This window comes from Ornithorhynchus anatinus, chromosome 8 (genome assembly GCF_004115215.2).
Source record: "Ornithorhynchus anatinus isolate Pmale09 chromosome 8, mOrnAna1.pri.v4, whole genome shotgun sequence".
In the NCBI taxonomy this organism is placed as follows: domain Eukaryota; kingdom Metazoa; phylum Chordata; class Mammalia; order Monotremata; family Ornithorhynchidae; genus Ornithorhynchus; species Ornithorhynchus anatinus.
In genome coordinates this window covers 897,918-922,660 of record NC_041735.1, presented here as the reverse complement: position 1 = coordinate 922,660, position 24,743 = coordinate 897,918, and the positions used below count along the sequence as shown (strand labels likewise).

General features: G+C 59.0%; 1 protein-coding gene across 3 annotated transcripts in view; it reads right to left on the bottom strand.

The window, feature by feature from the left end:
• DMXL2 (Dmx like 2) overlaps window positions 1-24,743 on the bottom strand; it is a 58,182-nt gene that overhangs the window by 16,418 nt on the left and 17,021 nt on the right. For all 3 annotated transcript variants that reach the window (XR_005660269.1, XM_029071168.2, XM_029071169.2), the window contains exons 7-28: window positions 23,667-23,845; window positions 23,151-23,334; window positions 21,231-21,405; window positions 20,245-20,529; window positions 18,313-18,578; window positions 17,284-17,971; window positions 16,120-16,241; window positions 14,779-14,868; window positions 14,503-14,623; window positions 13,857-13,976; window positions 12,677-12,904; window positions 10,209-11,882; window positions 9,262-9,372; window positions 8,950-9,119; window positions 7,958-8,055; window positions 7,502-7,667; window positions 6,217-6,481; window positions 4,658-5,667; window positions 4,351-4,542; window positions 3,830-3,906; window positions 1,897-2,027; window positions 586-834 (exon numbers count right to left, since the gene is read on the bottom strand). Coding sequence is in view for 2 of the 3 variants with exons in the window: in XM_029071168.2 (XP_028927001.1) it covers window positions 586-834; window positions 1,897-2,027; window positions 3,830-3,906; window positions 4,351-4,542; window positions 4,658-5,667; window positions 6,217-6,481; window positions 7,502-7,667; window positions 7,958-8,055; window positions 8,950-9,119; window positions 9,262-9,372; window positions 10,209-11,882; window positions 12,677-12,904; window positions 13,857-13,976; window positions 14,503-14,623; window positions 14,779-14,868; window positions 16,120-16,241; window positions 17,284-17,971; window positions 18,313-18,578; window positions 20,245-20,529; window positions 21,231-21,405; window positions 23,151-23,334; window positions 23,667-23,845 (6,601 nt within the window). In the remaining variant the exon portion in view is untranslated. The remainder of the gene's footprint in view (window positions 1-585; window positions 835-1,896; window positions 2,028-3,829; window positions 3,907-4,350; window positions 4,543-4,657; window positions 5,668-6,216; window positions 6,482-7,501; window positions 7,668-7,957; window positions 8,056-8,949; window positions 9,120-9,261; window positions 9,373-10,208; window positions 11,883-12,676; window positions 12,905-13,856; window positions 13,977-14,502; window positions 14,624-14,778; window positions 14,869-16,119; window positions 16,242-17,283; window positions 17,972-18,312; window positions 18,579-20,244; window positions 20,530-21,230; window positions 21,406-23,150; window positions 23,335-23,666; window positions 23,846-24,743) is intronic.

Here is a 24,743-nt window from a genome sequence, read left to right as displayed (position 1 = left end):
CCAAACAATCAATCCCTCTGTCAAAGCTATGTCCTGATGTCTCCTGCACGCGAAGTGCTGTACTGAGCACCTCCTGGGTGCAGGGCACAGTACCAAATACCTCCTGGGTGCAGAGCTCTGTATTGCACACCTCCTATGAGCAGAGTGCTGGGAACGTACAGCAGAGTTAGAAGACACCAAAAGTGACTAATCCTACCATCCCCAGAGACCTGTGTCCTGGGATGGATGCTCCCGCCACGGCCCTCTCTTAGTACCTGTACCTTTCTCCCTTGCTCTGCCACTCCTGCCTTTCTCTGCCCCCCCAAGACCTCGTCAAGACCGAAGGCCATCAAGGCTGTCCTGTTCCCTCTGGCTTGGGGAAGGCCCCCAGGGATGAGGTGAGCCCCATCCAGTTCTTCAGTGTCTTGGCCAAGGCCCCCCTCCACTGGCAGTGACTGAGGCAGTTGGGCAGGGACTGCCCCTCCCCGTGATCCAAGGCTGGGCAGCCTCACCCTCCAGCCTGGCCCAAGCAGATCACACTGAGACGACTCCATGGCCAAGGCAGCCCCCGTCCCAGCCCTTGTCCCGGGGTCCACCGCGGCTCACCTGGGATGCTTTCAGACTGACGCCTAGGCTTCACCACCAGCTTCACCCCGCCTCCAAACACGGCTGCCCACATACGACTGTTGAGCGGGTGGGCCGCGAGCCTGAACAGCTCGTTCGCAGAGTTGGTGGCCAGAGCGTGGATCAGCAAGCTCAGGTAGACGGCCACCACAGCTTCGCACAGCAGGACATTCAGCCTGGGCTGGTCCTCATCTTGGGCTGAGCTCAGGAGGTTGATCAGGGAACTGACCCCTGCAATGAGACAGCATATGTGGCAGGATGTGAGCGTGGGGAGGGCAGCACACCTGGGGTCTCCGTCCGGTATTCCTCGGACGGCCAGCCTAAGCACAGAGGAACAATGCCCCAAGCACAATGGACACTTCCCTGGAAACCCCTGGGAACCACTGGCTCCGTGGCTGGTGTGCTGGGACCCCCCAGCTGCAGATAGTTCAGTAAAAGGCAACCCTAAACTGCCTTCTCTGGGTCAAATTGGGCATCAGAGCTCAGCTGGATTCATGACTCCCAGTGCCAGTCAACTGGTCAGCCCTGTCCAGTCCTCAGAGGAGGAGGATGGGGTATGGGGAGAAGAGAGCCTCTGAAAGGCAGGAAGCTGGTGTGGGGCACCCAGTCGGACCCTGAAAAGGAGAGCAAAGGAAAACGGGAGAAGGGGACAGGGAATGGTAGCTGACGGGGGGGAGGGGAACCGGTGGGGCTGGCAGGGGGACAGAGGGAAGCATGAACAAAAATGGGCAGTGAGTCTCAGAGTGGCAAAATTAGGCAAGGCAGAAGGGAGCTTCGGCCCGAGGGGACAGCAGGAGTGGGTGTGTGGGGGCTGAGCCTCACTCCTGTTCCTGGCTGTAAACCAGGGACTCTGACCCCTGCTGTGCACTTGGAGGCCATTGTGAGCAAAGCAGCATCCTGGAGGGCTGGACAAGGGTAACAGCTCCACCCGGAATACCCTTCCTGTGGTTCAGCTTCTGGAAGGGGCCGGGGCTGGAGCTGGGGGAGGCCGCAGCTTCAGATCAGAGTGGCTCCCCCTCCGCCCTCCCCCTCCAGCAGGGACATGCAGCCTAGCCCCCAGGGCGGGTGGCTGGTGGGACCTCCCTCCACCCTTGCTGTGTCGACAGGCTGGCCCTTGCTCTCCAAAACCAAGAGTCAGCAGGGATAGCGGGGGCAGTGGCAGCAGGAGGCAGCCATAGGCAGGCACCGGTAGCCAGCTACAGGAAGGCAGGCCAGCATTTTGAAGGCCAGGTACTGCCCATCTTCCCTAGGGACAGACAAGGTGGGGGGAAATGTGCCCAGGCTCCTCCTCACCGGGCCACTGGGCGGGAGAGGAGTTGGGAGTGATGTGCTCTTCGATGCTCTCTGTCCTCAGCCGACGCCGATCCCGCAGGAGAAGGCCCTGGTAGGCCATGCCGGTGAGCTGACTGGCCTCGGCTTGGCTGCTGGAAACACACAGAGCAATCCCGGGGAGGATGGATTTCCCTAGGGCCCGGCCTGAAACCCGCCTCCCTCCAGAAACAATCAATCCTCAGTGCTGAGTGCTAACTGGGCGGAGAGAACTCTGTATGCGGCCCTTGGGATAGCACAACAAAGGATGATGACACAATTGCCGCTCCCAAGGAGCTCACAATCTAGCTGGAGAGACAGACACAAAAAAATTCACAAAACAGGAGGGAGTGAGCAAATAGTTTCCTACTGCACCCAGTAGGCACTTAATAATTACTCCTACTTCTAGAGTATGGAAATCCATTTGCAAAAAAGTGGAATGGGAAGTTGCGAGAGCAAATGTGCTATCAGCTGGAAGGATGTGAGTTGGGGAGAAGAAAAACAAATTGAGGAAAACCACCTGAAGGGAGTGGGATTTCAGGAGGCTTGGAAGATGGAGAGGGCAGAGGTCTGGTGGATGGAGGGCGCTCCAGGCAAAAGGAAAGACATGAGCCAGGGCTTGGAGGAGGAAAAGTTGAGAATGAGGTACAGAGAGCTGGTGATCTCGGGGAGGAAGTGAGTGTGAGAGCTTGGGGGAACATGCGGAAACAGAGTTGACAGGTAAGACTGAGCGAGCCAGTGGAGTGGCTCTGTATTGTGCCCCTGTCATGAGTAGAACACTGTACTGGGCACCTGCTGAGAGTAGAGTGCTGTACTGGGTACCTGCCATGAGCAGAGTACTGAATTAGGGGCCTGCCTTGAGTGCAGCACTACTGGATGCCTGCCCATGAGCAGAGCTCTGTCCTGGGCACCGACAATGTTCCTTAAAGGCCACAGTGAGGAGTTTGTGCTCGATTGGATGGAGGTTGGGAAACCACTGGAGGTTTTGGAGGGAGGAGAGATGGGCCTTTCGAAGCTCTCTGCTTTCCCTTCTCAGAGAGAAGCTGGGGCCCGGGGGGAAAGGCCACTTGGAGCAAACTGTCTTGGGAGGGAGTAGCATGTACCTGCTAGAAAGGGCAAGAGCCGGAATCAGAAAGCTGTGCAACCTTAGACCGCGACTGCGCTGCAGAAAAAACCATGCTGACCTCAGTGACACCTGGTCTGCATCCACAATTCACAAGAGCACTGATTGCAGCAGGGAGGAACATAAGGCCCAAGGCTTGGGTACTGCAGACAGGGTGTGAACACTGGTACCTCCAGCGCAACTGACAGGCTGAGTGTCAGGCTGGCAGGCACGTAGGCTAATGCGCGGGCGCACACTCACACGCGCGGGCGCACACACAAGATTCCATGGCTCGGGTAGATGCACGATCTGTGCACTTCAGACACTCCAGCCTGAAGTGGAAAACACTTCAGCCACTCTCTCTGGTCGGCATCGTTCCCGATGACTCCCCAACCACTTGGACCCACTGAGCGAATTGGACTCCTGCCTAAATCTCGGGGAAGCTGCCAGCATCCTCTTCTCCCCCAAGGAGGGGCTCCCTTCGGACTGCGCATTGGCTGAGCGGGGCCCTCGATCTGACGAAGGGCCTCTTCCCTGGTGTCCATGGAGAGTGATAACGGCAGTTTTCCTCTGCCATGCTTCTTTGGTGGGGAGAAGGTGTTACCCAGTTCTCCAAGAAAGGGGGCTGGGCAAAAGAGATTTGTTTCGCCCCCAAGGCCCGCACCAATGCTGAGCAGATACCAAAGGGAACGTTTTGGTTACCGTGAGGCCCTCCTCCCAGGCCAGCTTGCCCCTTCCCAGCCCCGGCAACCCAAGTCGGCCCAATGGTTGCCTCCTGACGGAATGCAGAACACGGCCCGGGGGCCTCCGAATTACCTGTAGCTGTGGCTGTCGCACAGAGCCTGGTAGATCGATGCCGAGAGGGATGCGGCGAGGGAGTGCAGCGTGGGCACCTAGAACCAAGCAAGGCCAGAATGCCCATACTGAATGAAAACGTCAGCCTATGGTCAGGCACACTTGAAAAGGCCTGAGTGATCCCGGACATCTGGGCTGGGCAGAAATGAGGGAAATAGGCCAGGGGCACTCTCTAAGGAATGAATCCAGGGACAAGAGCCTCCTGTGACCCCCACTATCCCAACCCGGGGTGGACTGAGTTCAACGTGGCCCCATCCCACTGAAGAAGTGGTCAACAAGCTGCTGGCTCCCACATCCAAATAGAACACTGGGCCAATCTTCCCGAGGGGCTCAAAGCAGGTAGAGCTCTCAGAGCCTTGCACCAGACTGGTGCCTCCGCCCGCCCCCTCCCCCCTATACCCGTGGGAGGGTCCAGTCTCCCCCCAGGCTGAATGCCCCCTAGTCCCTGAGCAACTTGGAGAGAAAGGGCCCAGCCACCCCACCTTGACATCCTCGGCACTGGGGTGCGGCGGGGCCTTCATCTGCACGATAGTGTACAGGATGTCGTGGATGTGATTGTTCAGGTAGAGGACGGGGTTGGCTATGACGGTCTTGGTGGCGGCGATACTTGCCGAGAGCAGGGGCAGGGTGGTGGGCAGGGGCAGCGGGGACTGTAGTTGCTTGACGGTTGTCTCCTGAGTGTGGCCAGAGGAGCAGCCGTGGGAAGGAGAGTGATCTGGGGCCGAGGACCCGGCCCTCCCCGCCACCCTAAGCCACTTATGTACCCACCCGCCCGCCCGCCTGCTGTACCTGCTGGGACTCCTGCAGGAGGAACTTCAGCTCCATTCGGACCGAGGCGAGGCCACCGCCCTGGGCCCCGTGCAGGCTGCAGTAGCTGAGGAACACCCTGAGGAGGGCCTGGTTTTCCTGCAGCCAGTGCTTGCGCCGGTCAGCGTGCTCCCGCTTAGCCTGCAGCCGGCGCCTTTCCACCTGGTGCCGCTCGTAGGAGACCACGTCAGGTTGGTCAGGAGGCTCCTCGTGGGCCAGGAGGTCCCCTGGGGCTGGGCCACCGGCTGGGCCCGGGCCACTCCGGCCACCTGCCTCGTGGTTGCAGATGGTGTGCAGTGCAGCTATCTCCTTCTCCAGCCAGTTGTACAGCTGAAAGCGGAGCTTGCCCCCATCCACCTCGTAGCCCGTGGCCAGAGTCCTCAGCTCAGTCATGAGGATCTTCAGGCACGCCCGGAACTTCAGCTGTTCGGCAATCACATCCACCTCCTCGGCATCACCCACCGGAACGGCATCTATGTCCCGGGAGGTCGGGATTGAGTCCGGGTCAGACACAGGCTCATTGCCTCTATCTTTCGCCTCTGCCACACCCTTCATCACCAGGCCAGCACTGTTCTTCTCCTCCTCCTCCTCCTCATCCCAGTCTAGTTGCAGGGGCTCATCGTCCAGCTTCACAGAGGACTGGCCCCAGTCAAAGAGCTCTTCGCTTGGATGCTTGGGTCCCAAGATGCCTCTGTCTGGTTTGGGTGGCTCTGGCTGGGGAGAAAGGTCCACCTTCTTGGTCACTTTGGGGATCTTGGAGAGGACTTCCAGAGCTAGGACAGGGCAGCCCACTTTGAAGTGGGCATTGGCCGTGGTGAAGAACAGCTTGCGCTCGATGAGGTTGATCTGGTCCACGAAGGTCTTCTCTGTCTTCAGGCCAAAAGCAGCCAGGGCCCCAGCTGGGGCGCCAAAGGGCCGTCGCAGGAGCAGCGGGTGGGTGCGCAGGTAGTTGTAAAAGCTGAACACCACAGGGTCGCATGCCTTGACGACAGCTAGGAGGAGACAATGAGGGGCCCCGAGAGACAATGGAGTCACATTCTGCCCTCCCCGACCCCCGGGGCTGCGCTCCCACGGAAGCCACCGCCGGGAATCTAATGCCTGGCAATGACAGAGATTGGGAAAGGCGGCCAGAGGCCAGAGTGCCAGCCCCCACGCCTGCCTTCTTCACCCAGGAAGAGGGTCTTGTCCGCACCCTATACTCAAGTCCCCAGGGTCCAGGCCGTCGTCACCTGCCTGTGGAAGAGGCCCATGGGTACAGAAGAGAGACCCTAGGGAGAAAGCCTGCCGGGTAGGGTGGGGCACACTGCAATGGATGCTAATGAGCTTGGCTGCTCCGGGCCAGAGTGTTGGCTGGGAGTCTCTCTGTGACAATTAGCCCCCCTGATTTCAGGGGCCAGTAATGGACTGGAGTGGAGCCAAGTGAGATGAGGACCATGGAGAACTCTTTGGGTGTCTCCTGGGAGAGAGGATGGGGACAAGGGGGCACCCAGTCACTTGGGACCACATGCGGGGAGGGCCAAGGGATCGGCATGCTGGCCCACCTGCGGGATCATCTTCCTCCTTGGGCGTCTGCTCCAGCAGGGTGTCCAGTGCCCTCGGGTAGTCCTTCATGACCCAGTAGGCCAGACTGCGCAGGAAGGGGTCTGGGTGCAGGCGGCGGCAGTTGAACCCAGTCCCATCCTTCTGGCACCCTAGGACTCTCTCATGGAGGATGGACTGATAGGTGGAAGAGGTCTCAAACTCGGATTCGTACAAACGGGCGATCACCATGGCCAGCTGAATGTCTTCCATCTTCTCAAGGCACACCTGTGGACCCCAAAGCAACAGCCCCATTGAGGAGAGTTAGGGTGTTCCCACTTGGTGACACCTCAAATGGCCCGCTCCAATCGCTGAGGCTACAGCGTGGGGAGAGAAAGGGGACTGGAGGGATGAAGGAAAAAGGATGGGGGAGAGAAAGAGAAAAAGCTCGGAAGAGGAGGGGAAGATAAGAAAGACGCGGAGAGAGGCTACGAGGAAGCCAAAGCCAAGAGGAAGGCAGGTCACAAGGGGTTTCAGAGGTCAGTCGGCTGCCTGGTCAGCCAGGGCAATGAGCTGGGAAGTTCCAGGGAGGGGTTGGCCCAGAGGGGGTTAAACAAGTACAGCTGACAATGACAGTGACGGGGCAGGGGGACTGGAGAGGTAAAGAAAGGTCCTGAAATTATTAACTGTCACAATTGGGGTGACTCTAAGGAGCCAGGCCACCTGTGCGAGCCATGGAGAGAACTCATCAGGACTTCAATGGCATTGGGAACGAGAAAACCCATTTTTCAAAATCCTCATTGGGCCGGAAGTCTCCATTTCAACATCCATCTGGAAGTGGTGCCGGCAGCGGGTGATAAGGATCCATAATTGCTGGTGATTCTCTGCCTCAAGCTGAGAAGATTCCACCCCGATTTTCTTTTCAGAGAAGGCCACCAGATGAGCGGGCGGCGAACAAAGGAGAAGGGCAACCCAATCAGAGCGGCGGGAAGCGGAGAGAAGTCATGCTGACCCTCAGCGCCTAGACACACGGCGAATCCTCCCGTTGTCGTCGATGGTCCCTCTGATGAGGCGCCCCCGCCGGCCAAGGCCGGACCACTTACGGGGCCTGAACTCCACAATGGGGGCTGGGACGGGAGCCACTCTTTCCAGCAAATGACTGACGCTCACAATTCTATCATTTCTCCAGCCTGCAGCCTCACGGCTGGCAGCTCGCCATAACCCTCCCCCACTTCCCCTCCCAGACTCCTGTGTCCCCCGCACCCCCGCCCCTTCCTGCCTCTCCCTGGCCCGGTCCCCAACCCATACCTCCACAGCGTCCTTCAGGGAGCCGGCGAGCAAGAAAAATGCAGCTGACTGCTCAAAGCGCTGCTTCCCCAGTAAGGAGAAGGCATTTTTCAGGGCTGCCTTCCGCCACCTGTCCTCACTGAAGTTATGGCTGAAGAAGGTGGTCATCTTCTCGTCGTGCTGCGCCCTGTGGAGCAAAGTAGCGGTAGGAGTCAGGGATGAGAGAAGCTTTTACTGAGTGCCCACCTGGTGCGGCGCACCGCACTAGATGCTTGGGGAGTATGCAATTAGGAAAGGGAGCTGTTCCCCACCCATAAGGAGCCGACGCTCCAATGGGTCTCTCAGACCCGCACTGGCCACCTGACGGGGTGAGGCCCCTTGGCTGTCAGAAAGCTGCTCCTCAGAGGGAAGCTGACAGGAACTTGGACTTGCGCCCCTCTCTTAAGCCCGCCCGGGGTCCGGTGCCAGGTTGCTTACCGAAACAAACCCCACACCACCGCTTTCTTTTTCATGGCGAGGTAGAAGAGGGCTGCGTCCAAGGCATCATTGTTCCTCTGGAAGGATGCTTTTGCCACCTGCGGCGGTAGGGGAGGATCAGGGTTGGGCGAGCCCAGCAGCGCTCTGCTTTGTGCCCGGCTCCAGACCGGGCTTAAAAATACTCAGGGTGGATTGCCGGGGCAAAGGAAGAATGGGGCTGTTTGTGGAACAGCCTGGGGCCCAGGCACAGCCCAGTGGCTGGCAAAGTGATGGACAAGACGCTGTCTGCCCCTTCAAAAATGTTTAAAGATGATCCCTCCCACTGCCACAGCTGCCAACTGCGGGACGAGGGAGGGCAAGGAAAGGACATGGCTGCAGGTGCCAATCAGTAGCATTCATCGAGCGCCTCCTGGATGCCGGAGACTTCTCCTGGGCACTTGGGAGAGTACAGTGAAGTCCCTGTCCCCAAGGGGTTTGAGGTCTAGAGGGACAGATAGCCCCTGAAATAAAGAAGCATGCCTTAAGAACCCGGGAGCTGCGGGGCGGTCCACAGGGGAAAAAGGGAGGCTGTTTCCACCCAGCCCTGTGGATTGTGGGGCAGCCAACGGCAGCCTGTCAGGAAACGTCGGAAGCTTCCAGAGGTTGCAGAAGGAAGTGCAGGTACCAGTTTGAGGGCCCACGGGGGTGGGGTGGGGGTGGGTGGGGAACCAGCCAGAGCCACGGCTCTATGGCCCCCCTAATTGGCAGCAGAGAGTGGCCCGGTTGCCAGGCCAAGCACAAGCCCTGAGATGTTGCTGAGCTCGCTGGAGGGACCCAGTGGAAGCTTCACCCCTCTCCCATACACTTCTATTCCTCACCTCTCCACGTCCTGAAGTCTGAAGCACTGGGATGGGGTGGGGGATGGAATGGGATGTCCAGCCCACTGGATGCCCCCAGGACTCCACTGTGCCCTCAACCACCCTCACGGGCAACTGCCTGAAGGAAGATTTTACCTTTTCCATGCACCTACGCAGGGTACTGGTGTTCCTGACCCACCAGCCCAGGCCCACAGCTCTCAGCTCAGACCACTGTGGGTCCCCTCGCTGGATGGCCGGAATCATGTTGATCAGTTCCTCCTCAGCCTCAGAGTGGAAGGCCCAGGCGAAGTGGCACGTGGACACACCTGGAGGCCGAGAGGGACAGTGACCTCGCGGGCCACGGAGGGGGAGGGGGCCTCCGAGAGTAATCTGAGGGTCAGTGCTGTGGCCCATCCACACCCCTGCCCAGGAAGAGTTGCCCCGTGAGCCACCTGAAGGCATGCCTACCTTGGTGGAGGAGCTGGGCCCGGTACAGGGGAGGCAGCGAGGTCAGAAGGCACGTGTGCAGCCGCATGGCCAGCAAGTATCTCAAGCCACACTCATCGAGGGTGTCTCTTCCTGTGGGCGAAATGGTGTTTTGGGACACCAGGGCCCTAAGGCACAGGGCAGGGCCCCGTGGTGCTCCTCACGGGTGGTCCCCGCAGGTTGTTACCACCTCTGCCAGAAGCAGGAAAAGTGCAGGTGGCAGGGCGGGGAGGGAGAGAAGAGGGGCACTGCAGATAAGGAGAGAGTGGACTTGTTCACCTGGACAACTCTGACCGATTAAAATGGTCCCATAGGCAAGAAAGAGCCTTTCAAAGGCAGCTCTGTATACAAGCAAGTGGGTTGCTGAGATGATATAGGGCTCCTCAGAAAAGCACTTGGAAAACCTGCTAAACCTCTGCTACTGAGGGGGGAAGCACAGCGGACCAAATGGAAACAGCAAAAATGGGTTCCCCGAGTATATGCACAAAGCATAGCCTTCCACACAGGAATGGGAGTGGCAACAGGGAGGGCCGAAGGGAAGCAGGGGGTGAGGAGAAAGAAGCAAGTGACAGGAGCAGGTCCAGTATGGAAACCTTGGAGCTGAAGTGGGGCCATCATTCCTCAACTTACCTTTCTTCCTGGTCCAGAAGACTAAACCAGAAGCATCTATTCTAGCGGGCCAGCGTGGATACGTTGCACACTCACCGTGGACTCAGGCCCATGCAGACAGAAGGGCTGGCTGGTGCCCTCGCCATGCCACTGACATCTGTCACCACCACCCACTTGCCCTGTTTAGGTTCGTCCAGCATCCCCCGGCCCTCTCCGCATCCACCCCTGAGGTGGGGTACCCAGGCGGTCCCCCCCACAAGTTTGCGGGAACATGAGAGGAGGAGCATCGTGCCAGGGGTCGGCCCAGGCCGGGGTCTTACCTGGGCCACTCTTATCTGGGTTCTCGTCGAGCTCAGTGCTGGTGGTGGCCACGGTGTCGGCCAGGGCCACGAGGAACATCTGCTCGAGGCGGGTGAGGCCAGGGAGGCTGGAGTGCACAAGGTGGCTGGACAGCAGCTGGGCATGCTCCCGGCCGAAGTGCGCTGGCCCGTACTGAGCCAGATTGATCACACGGGACTGACCCTCCCTCTTCTCTGGCTCCAAGGCGGAGAAGTCGTCCGTGGCCACGGGCGGCATCTGGAACAGGTCCGAATACTGGTCCGGCTCCCGGGCCTCGCCGGGCCGCTCGCCGTCCCGGGGCCGCCGGGGTCCCTCCTCAGATGCCTTGTAGGCCGAGTCCCGGTCCGCGGCCAGGAGAGCATGCAGAGGCAGTGGCGGGATGGAGTCGATCTCCGTGTAGTCCCGTGTTCCATCCTTCCCGACCACCACTGGGTCCTTGGCGGTGCTGCCGCTGACGCTGATGGTCCGGGACAGGTGCCGCCTGGCACCCTCGCCGGCCTCGGCATCTCTGACGACAGCCACCTCCCCAGCAACGCATTTGACCAGGTGGGAGAGGATGGCCTTGGCCCTGCGCACCCGTCCCAGGTCCATCAGCTCCAGGAGCTGTGTTGGGTGGTACTGGGGGAGCGTTGGGGACAGCCCGTGGGCTGCCTCAAACAGGCCCCCATCCCGGCCTGCTGGGGGTGCACCCACTGCGTCGTCCACCGCTGCGTCGGTCGGTCCACCCCGTGGGCGGAGGGCTATCGCTTCCTCGCCCCCAAGGCTCTCCGGCTCGCTGGCACCGAACTTGACCGCGTGCTTCCACTGGGCGTAGACGTGCATCTCGCAGTCCATGCCCACCACCAGGATGCCGTCGCGCACCCAGGACAGAGACACGGGCAGCGATGGGGTACCGTCCACTGATGACACCAGGCCCACCGCCCGCAGCAGGACCCACCGGGATCGGATGCCCTGTTTGATGCTGCCGCCCAAGGGCAGAGTGATGACGGCTCCCCCATCCTTCCCACCGCCGGGCTCGCAGCCGGCAATGCCCGCCAGGCGCCCATACATGAAGACGCTGGCCCCCAGCCCCACCGTGAGGATGTGCGAGCCATCTTCCTTCGAGACCCAGTCCAGGTGCACCAGGTGCTTGATGCCGGGCAGCAGGGCTCGGTCCTGGCTCAGCCAGGCCTCCGACTTGCTGTACACAAACAGGTTGCTGTCCACACTGACCCTGGCGTCCAGCACGCTGCCCCCTGGGACCAGGTCATCCAGGGGCACGGTCTGCTCCAGCACCCACTCTGAGCCCCCCGTGGACTCACACTCGAAGATGCCCACATGCAGAGAGAGCTCCTCCTCGCCGGACCCGCTCCCAGACCCGCTCCCACCCCCGCCCGGCCGCTTGTAGGCCACAGCCAGGCGGCCGGTGTAGGAGCAGCTGACGGCCACGGGCCGCCCTGGCACGCTCACGGTGCTGCTGTTGGCCTCGCCCTCTTCGTTCCTCAGCGGCCACCTCTGCCAGCGGTAGGCTCGGCTCCCGGACGCTCCCCTTGGGGCCGCCACCGCCGTCTCATCCACGGTGCACTTCCAGAAGCGGACTTTGTCATCGGAGCAGGAGGTGACCAGCAGGTAGGGGGCCAAGCACACGGGGTAAATGGACGAGGAGCTCAGGTGGCCTGGGTGGGGACAGATTGGACATACAGGTCCACGACACTCCTCCTGCTAAGGCACCCGACTGTGCTCGAGCTCCAATCCTCTCTCCTAACCACGGTGTCTGTACCTTCAATATTGTGCCAGGCCCCATGGGACATTGGGCCCAGCCAGCAGGGGCAGGGGTCTTCTCTCCATACACCCACTTTCCTTGTCCTGAGAGATCCAAGGCCTCAAGGCCTCAGTTGACCCTAGAAGTCACAAGGATCAGGGAACCCTTTGGCCAGTAGCCAGTGGTTCTTGTGTGTTTCCTGGGCACTGCCTGCCTGCCCATCTACTCCCATGGACCATGGGAAGAGTGGCAGTGCGGGGAGTGAGAAGGGAAGAATGGGAGCAGACGGGAAAAACGAAGGTAAGGAGACTGGTCTGCCAGCAGGAATCAGGGATGGAACAGCCGCCATCTTGGCTCCCCTCTGCGATCTGCCCAGTTCCAAGGGCCAGTACAGGTTAGCTACTGCTCTCTGCCCTGCCTAGAAGGCTGTGAGGGCAGGAAGGCATGGGCTTTGCTTCCTGGTGCCAATCCCACAGGGGTGATGGTCCCCTAACCTCCACAGAGCAAGTGCCCCTGGTCTGGACCGTCCATGCTAGCCACTGAAACCTTATTCCTCCTTTCCACCTGCTCTAGGCCCTGCCGCTGTGCTTCAATCACATCCCACCTCTCCACAGTTCCTACTTCTCAGTTGCAGTGTTCGCAAGGTGACGGACTCCCAGAAGCCCAGGGGTGACCCTTGGCCCTGGTCCCAAAGGAAAATTACGCTACCTGCAGAAGGAGTTGCCCTGATGACCTGAACACCCTCTGGGAGGTCCAGGGGCTGGCGGTACACCAGTCTGGAGCTCAGAATCAGTCTGCTGGCAGTCTGCAGGTTGGCAATAGACGAGGACCGTGGCATGGGGCTCGGGCCTGGAGAGGTCTCGGGAGAAGAGTCAGTGTTCTTCTGGCCGGGCACAGTCAGTCGGCTCTCGGAGGAAGGTGCTTCAGAGGCTCTGGCTTTGAGGAAACCCAGGAAAGGGTTGTCAGTAGCAGAGGCCCTTAAACTTGACCCACCCACCCCTCTGGGGAGGCTCCCTGGGCCGCCAAGCCCATTTCCCGCTGCCCGGCAGCCCTTCACATCTAGTGGGAGGCATCCTGCTGCCTTAGGTTCAGCCCGAAATTGACGCAGGACCCTGGGATGCTGTGGCCGTGGCAGGCCTCCCAGGGCCATTAACGGCCATCTGACTGAGCAGGGATGGCCGACACTCCCTGCCCCTTGGAGGGCCTCGTGACCAGCTCCCTGGGATACCAGCCCTGGGCCTAGTCCAGAGGTAACACAGCAGTGCGGCTTAGTGGAAAGAGCACGGGCTTGGGAGTCAGAGGTCATGGATTGCAATTCCGGCTCCAACACTTGTCCGGTATATGAGTTTGGGCAAGCCACTTAACTTCTCTGTGCCTCAGTTCCCTCATCTGTAAAATGGGAATAAGACTGTGAGCCCCACGTAGGACAACTTCATTACCTTGTATCTCCCCCAGTGCTTAGAATAGTGCTTGGCACATAGTAAGTGCTTAACAAATATCATTATTATTATTAACACCTCATTCTCCCTTTCTGATATCTAATCTGCTACTGCTCTGGGAGAATTGGAGTGCTTCCCAGTGACCCACCGGCCGGTCCCTCCTAGGCTCAGGGCCTGGGACTGTCACAGGGCCACAATTTCTGAGTTTGTCTGACGGAAGGGGCTGCTCCCAGCTTCCCTCTTGGTGCTCCTGCCACCAGAGCAGAAGCAGAGAAACGGGAGCTCCGGAGGACTGGAGCCCCGGTGGGCCAGGAGACCCGGGGAGTCGGTAACAGGGTCCAGAGCAGCAGCAAAGGGGTCTCTCCAGGCCCATCAGTGCCCATGGCTGAGCCACACAGAGAACTGGACTCCATTCTGACCCTGTGTCCCGTGCAGAGACATCTACTTACCCACACAGGCCTGCACTGACTTGAGATGGAGGTGCCACATATGGAGAACCGAATAGCCATTGCTGTCCTTCTCTATGACCACCAGAAAGAACTTCTCCGAAAACGGGGGGGGACGATATCCTGTACCCAAAGCAGAGGTCGTCTTATTCGGTTAGCTTCCTAAGTACAATTCCCCTGGACACTGTGCTCGGGGAGAATGGGAGATCTCCGGGAATAGCCTGGAGTTCGGGGAGGTATTGGCCTTTGTGATTCAACTTGCGTTTCCCCCAACCTTCCCCAGACTCTGCTTGGGCCCCACAGTTGCAGGCCTATCCATCTTGGAGTTCAGGGGCCGTGAGGAGAGTGGGGATGGCCAGATCCCAGTCCAGGACCCAAGGGGATGTGGCCCTTCTAGAGCATGGGCCTCAGTCTGGGGAAGTCATGGGGAAGCTGAGCAAAAGTCCAGGGAGGTAGTGGGTCTGCTCTAGCCAAGTCTGGATTTCCGAACCCAAACTCTCCCTCCCGAAGCCGGGACTAGAAATCTTCCTGCCCCAAGGGGCTGCTGTGGAAGAGCGCTGTGGTCACTTTGGCTTGACAGGGCACTGATCCACCTAATACATACTGGGCCAGTCCTGCACCCGATTTATGGAGTCAAGCTAAAAAATACCTTGTGACGGCTGGAAAAATATCTCTGCTTCCTTGGCTCCCACTTCCTCTTCCTTGTGGGGCCTGTATCCTCGAATGAAGTCTTCTTGAAAGACGTGAAGCAGCTGGGTGTTTGCGCCACACTAGACAGCCCCAAAACCCCCAGTTATGTCTCGGCCAGCAGGATGACCCGAGCGCCCATGGGGCGGGCTGGGGGCCCTCCCATCTGGGTGTGGGCCCCTCGGGGGATGGAGAGATGGGTGGGCAGGGACTCGTCGGCCCGAGAGGTGGCATTTACTTGATCAGCGATGGCGTCGAGCGCGATGACACACCCCGGCCGAGCGGTAGACTGTTGGCTCACGATGTTAAACACTTCCCCGATCAGTTTCTGAAACACACAAGATATTGGTGGTTGACGGCGGCCGGCGTCTGTGCCGCTGGGGCAACAAGGAGGCCGTTGTCCACCATCCAAAAGAAAGTTACTACCACCACCAGGCGGTCAATCGAGAAACATTTCTTCTTCCCGCTCCCCTGCTGTCCCACTGAGAAGTTTGAGCTTTTGAAAAGAATCGGACTGTGAGAGTGGACTCGCTCACCTTAATTTCGACATACTGCATAAGCCCAAACTTGGGGACAGGGGACTGCAAGGGGACTATGACGTCTGAGTCTACTGCCAGCATCCCCCAGCTCCACTCTCCGTCCCTACAGGCTACACTCGGAAGCCCAAAGGAGCAGTACCAGGGTTCCAAGCCCACAGTTGGCAATGGGTAGCAGTTCCCAGAGCCCAACCCTCCTGGGCACCTGTTCACTTAGGTGGCAGGGATCAGAGAACTGGGGAGCCTAGGACATCCCGAGAGCCAGGGTGGGGGGCGGGGGCTCTGTCCCAGGCTCCCGGCCCTAGGGTCTCCTAGCAGGAATCGCTGCTGCCTCTGCCAAACCGTGAGAGGGAGTAGCAGGTGAACTGTAACCCATTTGTTTTCCTCCCTGACAAGGAGGAAGCAGAAGCAGTACTGGGGACCACCTCTCACCCAATGCCTCGCCCCTTTTTGATGTCACTTCCTGCCTCCCCTCCACACCACCCGCCGCTCGGGACCTTGCCTGCAGCTGGGGAAAGCTGGGAGGCAGCACAGTTCCTGGATGGTCCTCCCCAACCATCCCCAGCAGCAGTTACCAGACCCTGGAGCCATATTTGCCTCTGCCTGGGCCCACACCTGGACCAGGTTCCCTGGCGGGATAGGGAGATGGAGTAACACTACGGCCAATAGCGGCAGGGGGCCCAGCTCATCCAGCAAACAGGCCCCTTTAATGATCAGGAACTGAAACCAGACTATTTGGAAAACTCCAGGCCAAAAGCTAAACTTATTCCTTCCCAAACTCTCAGAACCTCCCTGGGGCTTGAGTCACGGCATCTTCGCTAAGTGCCAATTCAGGAATAGTTTCCTGGGGAAAATGGGCTGGGGGCTGTTGCCCTGCAGCTAACTGGGTGTGTTTCTGAGAGCCTCTCGATGCACATCCCTGGAGGGTGGACTGGGGACGGCCCTGGTCCCACGGGTCCCGCTCGGGGACAGTTCTGCCCCCCTGAGGTTGGGAGCACTTCACAGACAGGACATTGTCCCCAACCCAGCCCCATTGCCCTTACCGAGGACTCAGGGTCTGACAGCTCGTCAAGCAGCCGCCTGGCGTCCACCACCGCCTGGTACAGCCGCAGGCTCTGGCCATCAGATGCCACGAAGCAGGCGCTGGCTGAGTTGCAGTAGGTGCCTGGAAGGCAGTGGAAGGAAGGAAAAGGAGGGAAGATGGGGGAGGCAGTCAGAGCGTCCCCTTTCTGGTGACTTCCTGCTGGTGGCCATGCCAGTCGGCTCCCCGTAGTTCTGTGAGTCTGTTGCTGGGTAGAGATTGTCTCTATCTGTTGCCAAATTGTACTTTCCAGCACTTAGTACAGTGCTCTGCACACAGTAAGTGCTCAATTAATACGATTGAATGAATGAATGACCTGCAGGGGATGGTACAGTGGGACATGGGGTAATGAGACATTTTGGGGATTTGGTCTTTCCAGAAAAGGGGACCTGTTCCCCCCGTTGTTGAGCAGGGTGCAGGGACTGAGGAGGCCACCCCCCTCCGTCACCAGGAAGCTGCCCCCTCGAGCTGTGCTGATCCTGCCCCACTTTCTAGGCCCTGGCAGAGCAGGTGCTGTCCCTGCTCAGAGCTTCTGACTAGGAAATGAGGTCAGAGAAGGCCCCCAGCCTTATTTTCAGCAGAGAGGTGTGGCAAGGGGAGGTTTGGAAGGGGGATGCGGATGCAGAGCCCCACAGCTCCTGCCCTTCAGGCCTGTGCCCTCAGCCTGACGATGCTCACCCTGCACTTCTCAGGCCCACAGGACAGTGATATGGATTAGGGACTGCTGAGAACAGGCCTGGGCCATGTTGACTGCCAGGACCTCTGCCTGGTTCCAGAAAACCAGAAGTCCCAGATGGGAGGGAGCGTGCCAGGGCGGGGAAACGATTCCAACAGGACTCAAGGGTTGGGGTGCTTTAACACCAGGGGGAATTACTGGTATCCGAGAACTGAGGGAGGGGATCAGGGGCAGGTGGGGGTGGAGAACCGAGCACTGTGTTTGGGCAAAGTGAAGCCTCAAAGTGCAGTGAGGTAGGAGCCTCTGGGGTAGCTTCCCAGGCTTGTTTGAATTGGCTGTCAGTGGGGAAGGGAGGGCCAGCTGAGGGAAGAGAGCTTAGGAAGGCAGGAAGGCAAAGGGGATGGGGACAGGGATGGGGGAGGGACGGGTACAGTGGCGACGAGGGCTGACCGAGGCAGTAGCTGGGCACGAGGGTCGGCAGCCAGGCCACGCTGGAGAAGGCGGAGGTGTGCAGGGAGTTGATACGAGCCAGCTCGGAGACTCCTCCGGTGTAGGACAGGGGCCCGATGGGGTCCACCCGCCACAGGATCAGCTCACTGTAGATGGCATTGGGGTCATGGAACGTCCGCGTGGCTGCGTTGCGCAGAGGCTGTCGGGCGGGGCCTGGGCCGGGCCTGGCTGGGCCTGGCGGGCCCGTGTCCCGGGGGCGGTCCGTATCTCGGGAGCTGTGGGGACTGTCCAGGTCCGGGGTGGCCAGAGCGTTGTGGTGGGACGATGTGAGCAGCAGCGGCAGCACCGAGTGGCATGCCAGATCGTTGAGGTGAAAACGGTGGCCACAGTACCGGAATTTGTGTGACACAGTCAGCACGGTGCTGAAGGCCGTCTTGTCGGCAAACGTCACCGCCCACTGGTTCAGCGAGCCGTCCACATGTTTGGAGACCATCATCACCACAGGCGACACGGTGGGCCCACGCACCCCGGCCCTCCGGGGGTCCGGTGGGCTACCGGGACTGCTGGCCGCTCCTCCCCGGGGCCCTGGGGTGGCACCATGGGCACAGGCGTACATCAGGATGTTCTTACTCAGGGAACTGGCATCACCGGAGGGAAAAGCGACGGGAATCCGGGTGGAAAAGGATACCTGTGGGAGAGCACGTGTTGGTGCTGTCACCCAGACAGACTCGAGCAAGGCTTCTGGCATCTGCACTGTGACTTGGGCCAGAGAGGGACGGGCTGTCCCGGGGCGGGACCTGGGGGCTGAGGATCCTGGGCTAGTCTGGCGGATGGCGGGGAGTGGGGAGGGCTGGGAGCCACTCTCAGCCCTCCCCACCAGCAGTGGCCCAGTCCTCTGGGGCTTAGGGCTGCCCCCTGCTCCATCCTATCCCACCTTGCCATATCACCTCCTTCCCAAGCTAGTTGGTGGGCACCGGGGATGGGAGGGAGGGCGGGGAATGTCACTGGCTCACGCGAGAAGACCTCTACCTGCACTTGTCTGAAGATACCCGGGTTGTCCTCATCCAGATATTTGACGTGCCACATGAGGAAGGTCCCGTCCACAGGGTGGATGGTGAACAGCATGTCGGGATTCCGGTTCCACTCGCTGAGAAGAGCTTCAATCTTCCGGTCCAACAGCACCGTGGGCAGGGGTGCCCGTGCTCGGAGGGACGCCCGTGGGCTCCCCTCTCGCTCCCCATCCTCGTGCTCCGAGGACCCCGTGCCTGCCTCAGATTCTCGATCCATGGACAGTTCTGAACCAGAAGAGAGGTCTGGGAGTGACACGTGGGCTTGGCAAGGGGCTTGGGGAGATGGGAAAAAGAGGAGGAGGAGCCCAAAGGGAAGTGAACACCATGGTGGGAGGTGGTCGACTTCCTGGAGGGGTGCCACCTCAACAATCCACCCCACTCAGTAGAGGCTGCCTTCCCCACTCCCTGCAACTTTTTTTTTAAAATGGTATTTGTTAAGCACTATGTGCCAGGCACTGTACTAAGCACTGGGGTAGATACAAGCTCATCACATTGGACAGAATCCCTGTCCCACACTGGCTCACAGTTTTAATCCCCATTTTACAGATGAGGTAACTGAACAGAGAAGTGAAGTGATTTGCCCGGGGTCCCATTCAAAACAAGTGGGGGAGCCAGGATTAGAAACAGGACCTTCTGACTCCCACCAGAGCCCACCTCCATTGGAGGTCTTCCAAGATCACTGCTCTTCTGGCCAGGTCACCTGCATCCAGCACCCTGCCCCCTTGGCCTTCCCCTCTTCCTATTTGCCCCAGGCCACCCTGGCCACCCAGCTAGCTGCTCTGCTACTAGGGCTCTTACTCATCCACCCATCTGTTTTTGTTCCAGCCTCCCTTTCCTTCCAGCTCTGGCACTGTGCCTGCCTCCCAGTAGATTGGCAGCTCCTTGGCAACACAAGATCAGGCCTTTTCCCTCTATCCTCTAGCCGCCAGTGCTCAGCTCAGCGCCCAGTACTCAGCAGGTGTTCAGAGAGTGCCCCTGATGGGTGCAAGTCAATCTGGGAGCCCAGGGAAGGCTCTGTGTGGGCTCCTCGGAGGTAAGGGGAGGCAGCAACTCCTTCCTGGATCCTCCATCACTAGGAGAATGGGGACTGAGGGGAGGATGTGGGGGAGAACTGGGGATGACTGTGGAGCTCACTGTAGGGCCGGGCTTGGGATGCCATGTTGAGGTTGGGGAGCCAGGCGGTGCCTTAGGGACCAGTGGGTGAAGCGGCAGGTTAGTCTGGGCTGCCCCTGGGGAAGGGGCTAGGCTGGGCTGGTAGGACACAGGACTGTACTGTGTCCTCCCCTGTCAATCAGCACCCCGAGCACACGCACATTCTTTCCCTTCTCCTGCCATCGTGGAGTGCCGGATCCAGATGGACGTGCACAGGGAGGAGGGACTAACCACCAAGCAAACCCGCCGAAGGGCAGAAACTGTGTCTAATGCCCAGCTGTGAGTTTTTCCCACTGCTTAATACAGCCTTCTACATACGGTAAGCACTTAGTAACAACACTACCACAAACATCCTCCAAGTCCCCGAGGAGGAGAGAACCTGCATGCTCCAGAGGAACTGGGCACATAGAATCCTCGACTCCATGGGCTCTGTCAGGGCAGCAGCCTTGCCTTGTCCTTCCCCGGTAATCACCGCAGCTCCAGAGCATGTGCTCGTTCGATCCTGGCACCAGAATTCCCAGCGACCGAACACTGCGGGACCATCCAGAATGCCCTGTTCTACCGGCGGGAGATGTGGAGGGCAGCAGGGCGAGGGCAAACGGGGCAGAATGTCCAATGGGGTGCAAGACCTGTCCTGTAACCCTGGCAGGGGCTCCCCCTCCCACTCAGGGCCCCTTCCGTCAAGGCGGTGCACGGCAGTCCCAGCGGTGTGGAGGTGCCCGTCCACGGTGACACTAACCGTGATCCAGCTTCATGCGGAGGCCTCTCTCCCTCTCTCTCTCCTCCGGCTGCTGCGGTTCCAGCTGATCCTCCTCCCCTTCCTCCTCCTCCTCCTCCTCCTCCTCCCCTCCTTCGGTGGCGGCTTCGGGCTCCAGCTGCTGCCCGGCCAGCTGCCGCAAGTGTTGCATGAAGATTTCAATCGAGGTCGTGAAATGAAACTCTTTATTGTTCAGCCAGTGAACCACAAACCCCCCATTCCCTTCATCAGAGTGAAAAGCCGGGCCAGCCAGGACGGAGGGGATGTCTGTGGAAAGAAAGGAGGCCGGGTTTCAATAAGAAATTTGAAAAAAAAAAACCACACAAAAAAACCCTACATCCTCTCAAGACCCAGAACCCGTGTGAGCAGGGCAAACTTCCCCGGTGCCTCAATGAGCTGGATAAAATCAGTGGGCAAGTCCATGTCCACTAACAAGCCCGGAAGGAAAGGTCATCCTTTTTGTCCATCAGAAAAGTGGCTGTTGAAATCTTTGAGTCAATGACTTTCACATGAGAAATATATGAAAGGAATCCCAGTCCCCCAGAAGGAAGGCTGTCTCCCTCCCTCCCTCCTCCCCTCTTGGGGCTGACTCCACACGACCTCCACCACCAGTAATCCCAATCCCAATTGTTCCATTCATCTTGGTGGCTAGCCACCTTTCCTGGGAAGAAGCTCTCAGAGGGGAGATACAGAGCGGAATCCTGAGGTATATTTCTGAGGTATATGACCCTGAATATATCAATGAAGATTGATGAGGCAGTACCCCGAAATCTCCCTTCCGGATCCAGGCTAGATGCTTTGCTATGCAGCCTGTCCACACCCAAACGTGTAACAGCCCTCTGTTCTGGCAGGGGGCCTTGCTGAAGGTTGGACTCCCTCCGTAGTCACAAGAGCAGCAGGGGGTTCCGGGCTGTATTGGCCCCTGCTGGTCCAGGGCCTGGGATAGCCCAGACCCCATTGGCCTCTACCTGTGGCAGGGTTGATGCTCGCCGCTATGTGGAAGTGGCAAAGTGCATTGGCGTGATGGGAAATGTGGCGCTGAACTTCATGCATCCCTGCCTGGTCGGGCATTGCGTTGCTGTGGGTGACGAGAACCGAAGACCTCCTCTGCCCCTTCCGGAGATTTTTCAGATGGTGAATGGTCTGCAATGATCGGAAGAGAGAAGACCCGGAAAGTCGGTCTGCTGACCTGCGGCTCCGGGGCTACGCGAGAACGCAAAAAGATGGGGGACTGTGCTGCTAGCCACCCTTTCAAACCGAAAAATCCTTTCTGCCGACAATACTCCCCCAAGCTCTGGGTGAGTTTGAAAATGACAGGTCCAAAATCAGGCTCTCCTAGGAAAAGTTGTTCTGCTATTGATGGGGCAGACACTGGGCCGACAGCAATCTGTTCCTCTCCCTCAGCTCCCATAATCCCGACAAATGCGACTGTATTCTTGAATGTCAACCCACGCGTGCCCGCAAATCAGGACCAAAGGTGAGCAAGGGGAGGAGCAGTAAGTCTCAAACAAGCCAATTTAAAAGTACCACGAACTCTCCCTAGTGGGGAGTTACATCAAGGCAGAAAACATTCAATCATGGTAAAATTTTTTTTAAAATCTATGTCCACGTTTAGCTGGTGGTGGGGTGGGGGAGAGAAGGCAGTTGGGGATCCAGGGTACAGAGCGGGGCAGAGTGGTGTGGTGGGTGGGGGAGTAGGAGGAAGAGGAGGAGGACGGTGGTGAGCTGGTTTCTGACGCATAGGCCCGGGGCCGTTGACCACTTTGGGTGGGCCCAAATGCCACCACCTCCCACTGATGGTGGATCTGGGGGAAGCAATGTGCTCCTGGTTGCTCTGAAGATCTGCTCATTCAGAATTTCACATTCACTACTTGTTCCAACTCCGCCCCATGACAGAGGGCTGCATTCCTGCCCTCCTGTAAAGCCCAGCCCAGACCCCCTCCGATTTTCCCTGCCCATGAGTGAGTGCACTGACCCAAGCCAGGCCCCCGACTCCCAGTTGGAATCACCGTGTCGGGGAGCATGCATTCCCCAGTTGATTGCTTGGCCACATCTTTTCCCTCCTCGGCCTGCAGGAGTGCCTGGAACAGGGATCGGCCCAGGGCCTTGGGGCCTAGCCAGCTGAGGCATCTCGGTGGGAGCCAAGGTCAGTGGCCGGCGGCCCCCACAGCGCGACCGTAATTAGATTGAAGCTGCCTGGCCTGGTCTTACGAATCTCTCAGGTTTCCCGGCAATAGAACTTGACCTCAATCCTTGGGTCACTTTTCAGGAATCTGAAGGCTCAATGAAAGGAGCAGTTAAAGGCTCAAGCTCTGATTGAAATCCAGGGCTGGGGCTGATGGAAAGGGCATTGACCAGGAGTAGTGCTATTGGGGTCAGACCCACAATCCACCTAGCGTGGACTCTGCCAGGGGCACACTGGTCTCTCCTGGATCCCCGTCTCATGGTCGGGTGGGGGCGGCTTTCTCATAGCCCCTGCCACCTTGCACAAGAGAGTACCTACAAGCTTTAGTTGGGGGCTTCTTTCTAGTGCTGGGGGACTTCTCCTGTCTGTGACTCCCAGTGCTATACACGTTCCACCCGGGCCCCGCCTAGGCCCCCACCCTTGCTGCTCGGACAGTGGCAAAGCTGCCAATCTTTCTGGGGTTCCGGCCCGGTACAGCCAGAGGTGTAGTTCCCCGGGGCAATCCCCAGTCTGTCCGGTCAGCCCCCCGGTGTGGTTGTCAGCTGCAGTGCGGGTGCATACTCCCTCAGAAGCCGCTGCACCCACTTATGTGATGTATCTGACGTTGGGTCGGGTCAGGAACCACCACTCCAAACACGGCCCCAGTCTGTGCCCCCAAAGACCGGCCCCTGCGGTCTGTAGTCCCCACGGACCAGGCTCGTACCTCTAGGGCCTGCTGAATTCGGTCTTTCTGCCTTCCCGGGTGGGAGAACTTGCTACCGATGCTTGACGTGGTGGTCTCACAGATCTGCTCGCCCAGAAGGCAGTCTTCGGGTAACAGGGTCTCTGCCCAAAGGCGGCAGATGCCATCCTGGCATGAAGTAAGTAACACATTGCACACAGACCCCCTGAAGACAAATGAAAATGGAAATATGTCACTTCATTTACCCTCCTGGGCACCCCCTGCCCCGAGTACCCATGCCTGCACCGGGGGCTAACTGGGAAGAGCAGGTGAGGCCCTGTCCTCCAAGGGCTTATACCCAGATCGTCACCCCACACAGGCAGCAAAGCAGAAGACAGGAGTGGGAAATAACCTGCTTTTGACATGTGAGGCTAAGTTAAACTAAGCTCCTCTGACTGAGGGGAGAGGGAATCCCAACAGGGAGGCTGGAGGGATTCCGTGGGCCTGAAGGCCTGGATCCAGATGGCCCGCAACCCCCGGGGACGCGTTTCTCCCCACCTGGGCATGAACGTGCTGGTGTTGCGCCACGAGAAGCCCGTGACAGCCCTGGGATGTGCCAGGTAGACAAAGGAGAAGCGGGGGGGTGCCTGGCCCCTCTTGGGCTCTTGGCTGTCTTGAGCAACGATGGAAGACTTCCAGCCGGCCATAGGGTACCACACCTTTAGGAGACAGTCGTCCTGCATGAGCGAACAAGGCAGGCAGGAGCCCATTGAGAAGGAGGTGGTGGTGGTAGCGGCGCTGGGCCCCCAGGAACCCCGTCGTGCTACCCAGTGGGCCCCACAAGTGGTCCTTACAAAGCCCCACTGCCTGGTGCCATGCCGCAGCAAAAGCCAGACCCGAGCGCGGCTTCCCCGGGGTCCACGATTGGGCCGGGGCAGCTTGGAGGACTCCAGAAGGTTCGGGGCGTGAGGGACAGTGAGAAGGGACAGTTGAGGGGGCATCCTCCAGATTCTCCAACCGGCTCCTGAGGTCCTGCAGGGGATGGGACCAGAGGCAGCCTGAGGCCGCCTGATATCTGGGGGACTGCCCCCATGTCCCCATCAGTCAGTGGCATTTACCTACGGGGTACCTGTTGAGTTCAGAGCACTGCCCTGAGTGCACGGAGGGTACAAGCAGAAAAACCCCTAAACACCCAGTTCCTGCTCTCCAGGGGCTTATCCTCTAACAGGGAGAGGGAGGCAGGCAAAACTACTTGCAGACAAACGGTTGGAGCAGGAGGAAGATGACGGATAAAATAGGTAGCAATGTGAATGTCAGGCTGAAATAGCACAATAAATACCCTCAGCTCTCTCCAACACCGGAGTTTCGGTCCCACCGGGTTGAGGAAACTCAGGCTAGCGTAGACATAGCTTGACAGATGCTATAGCCATGCAACCACTTCCCTCGACATCATGTTCTCTCCTGAGATATGCACTTTGTCAGAAGAACATTACCTAATTTCCTAATGGTGTATGATCCAAAAGGCAACGTGAAAACATGTGTTACGGAAAAACTGCGAGTAACTGAATGCCTGTATATGTTGAAGTGCCGAGGATGGATGGGAAGTGCTATGGGTGGTTGCTGGACTGATGCAAT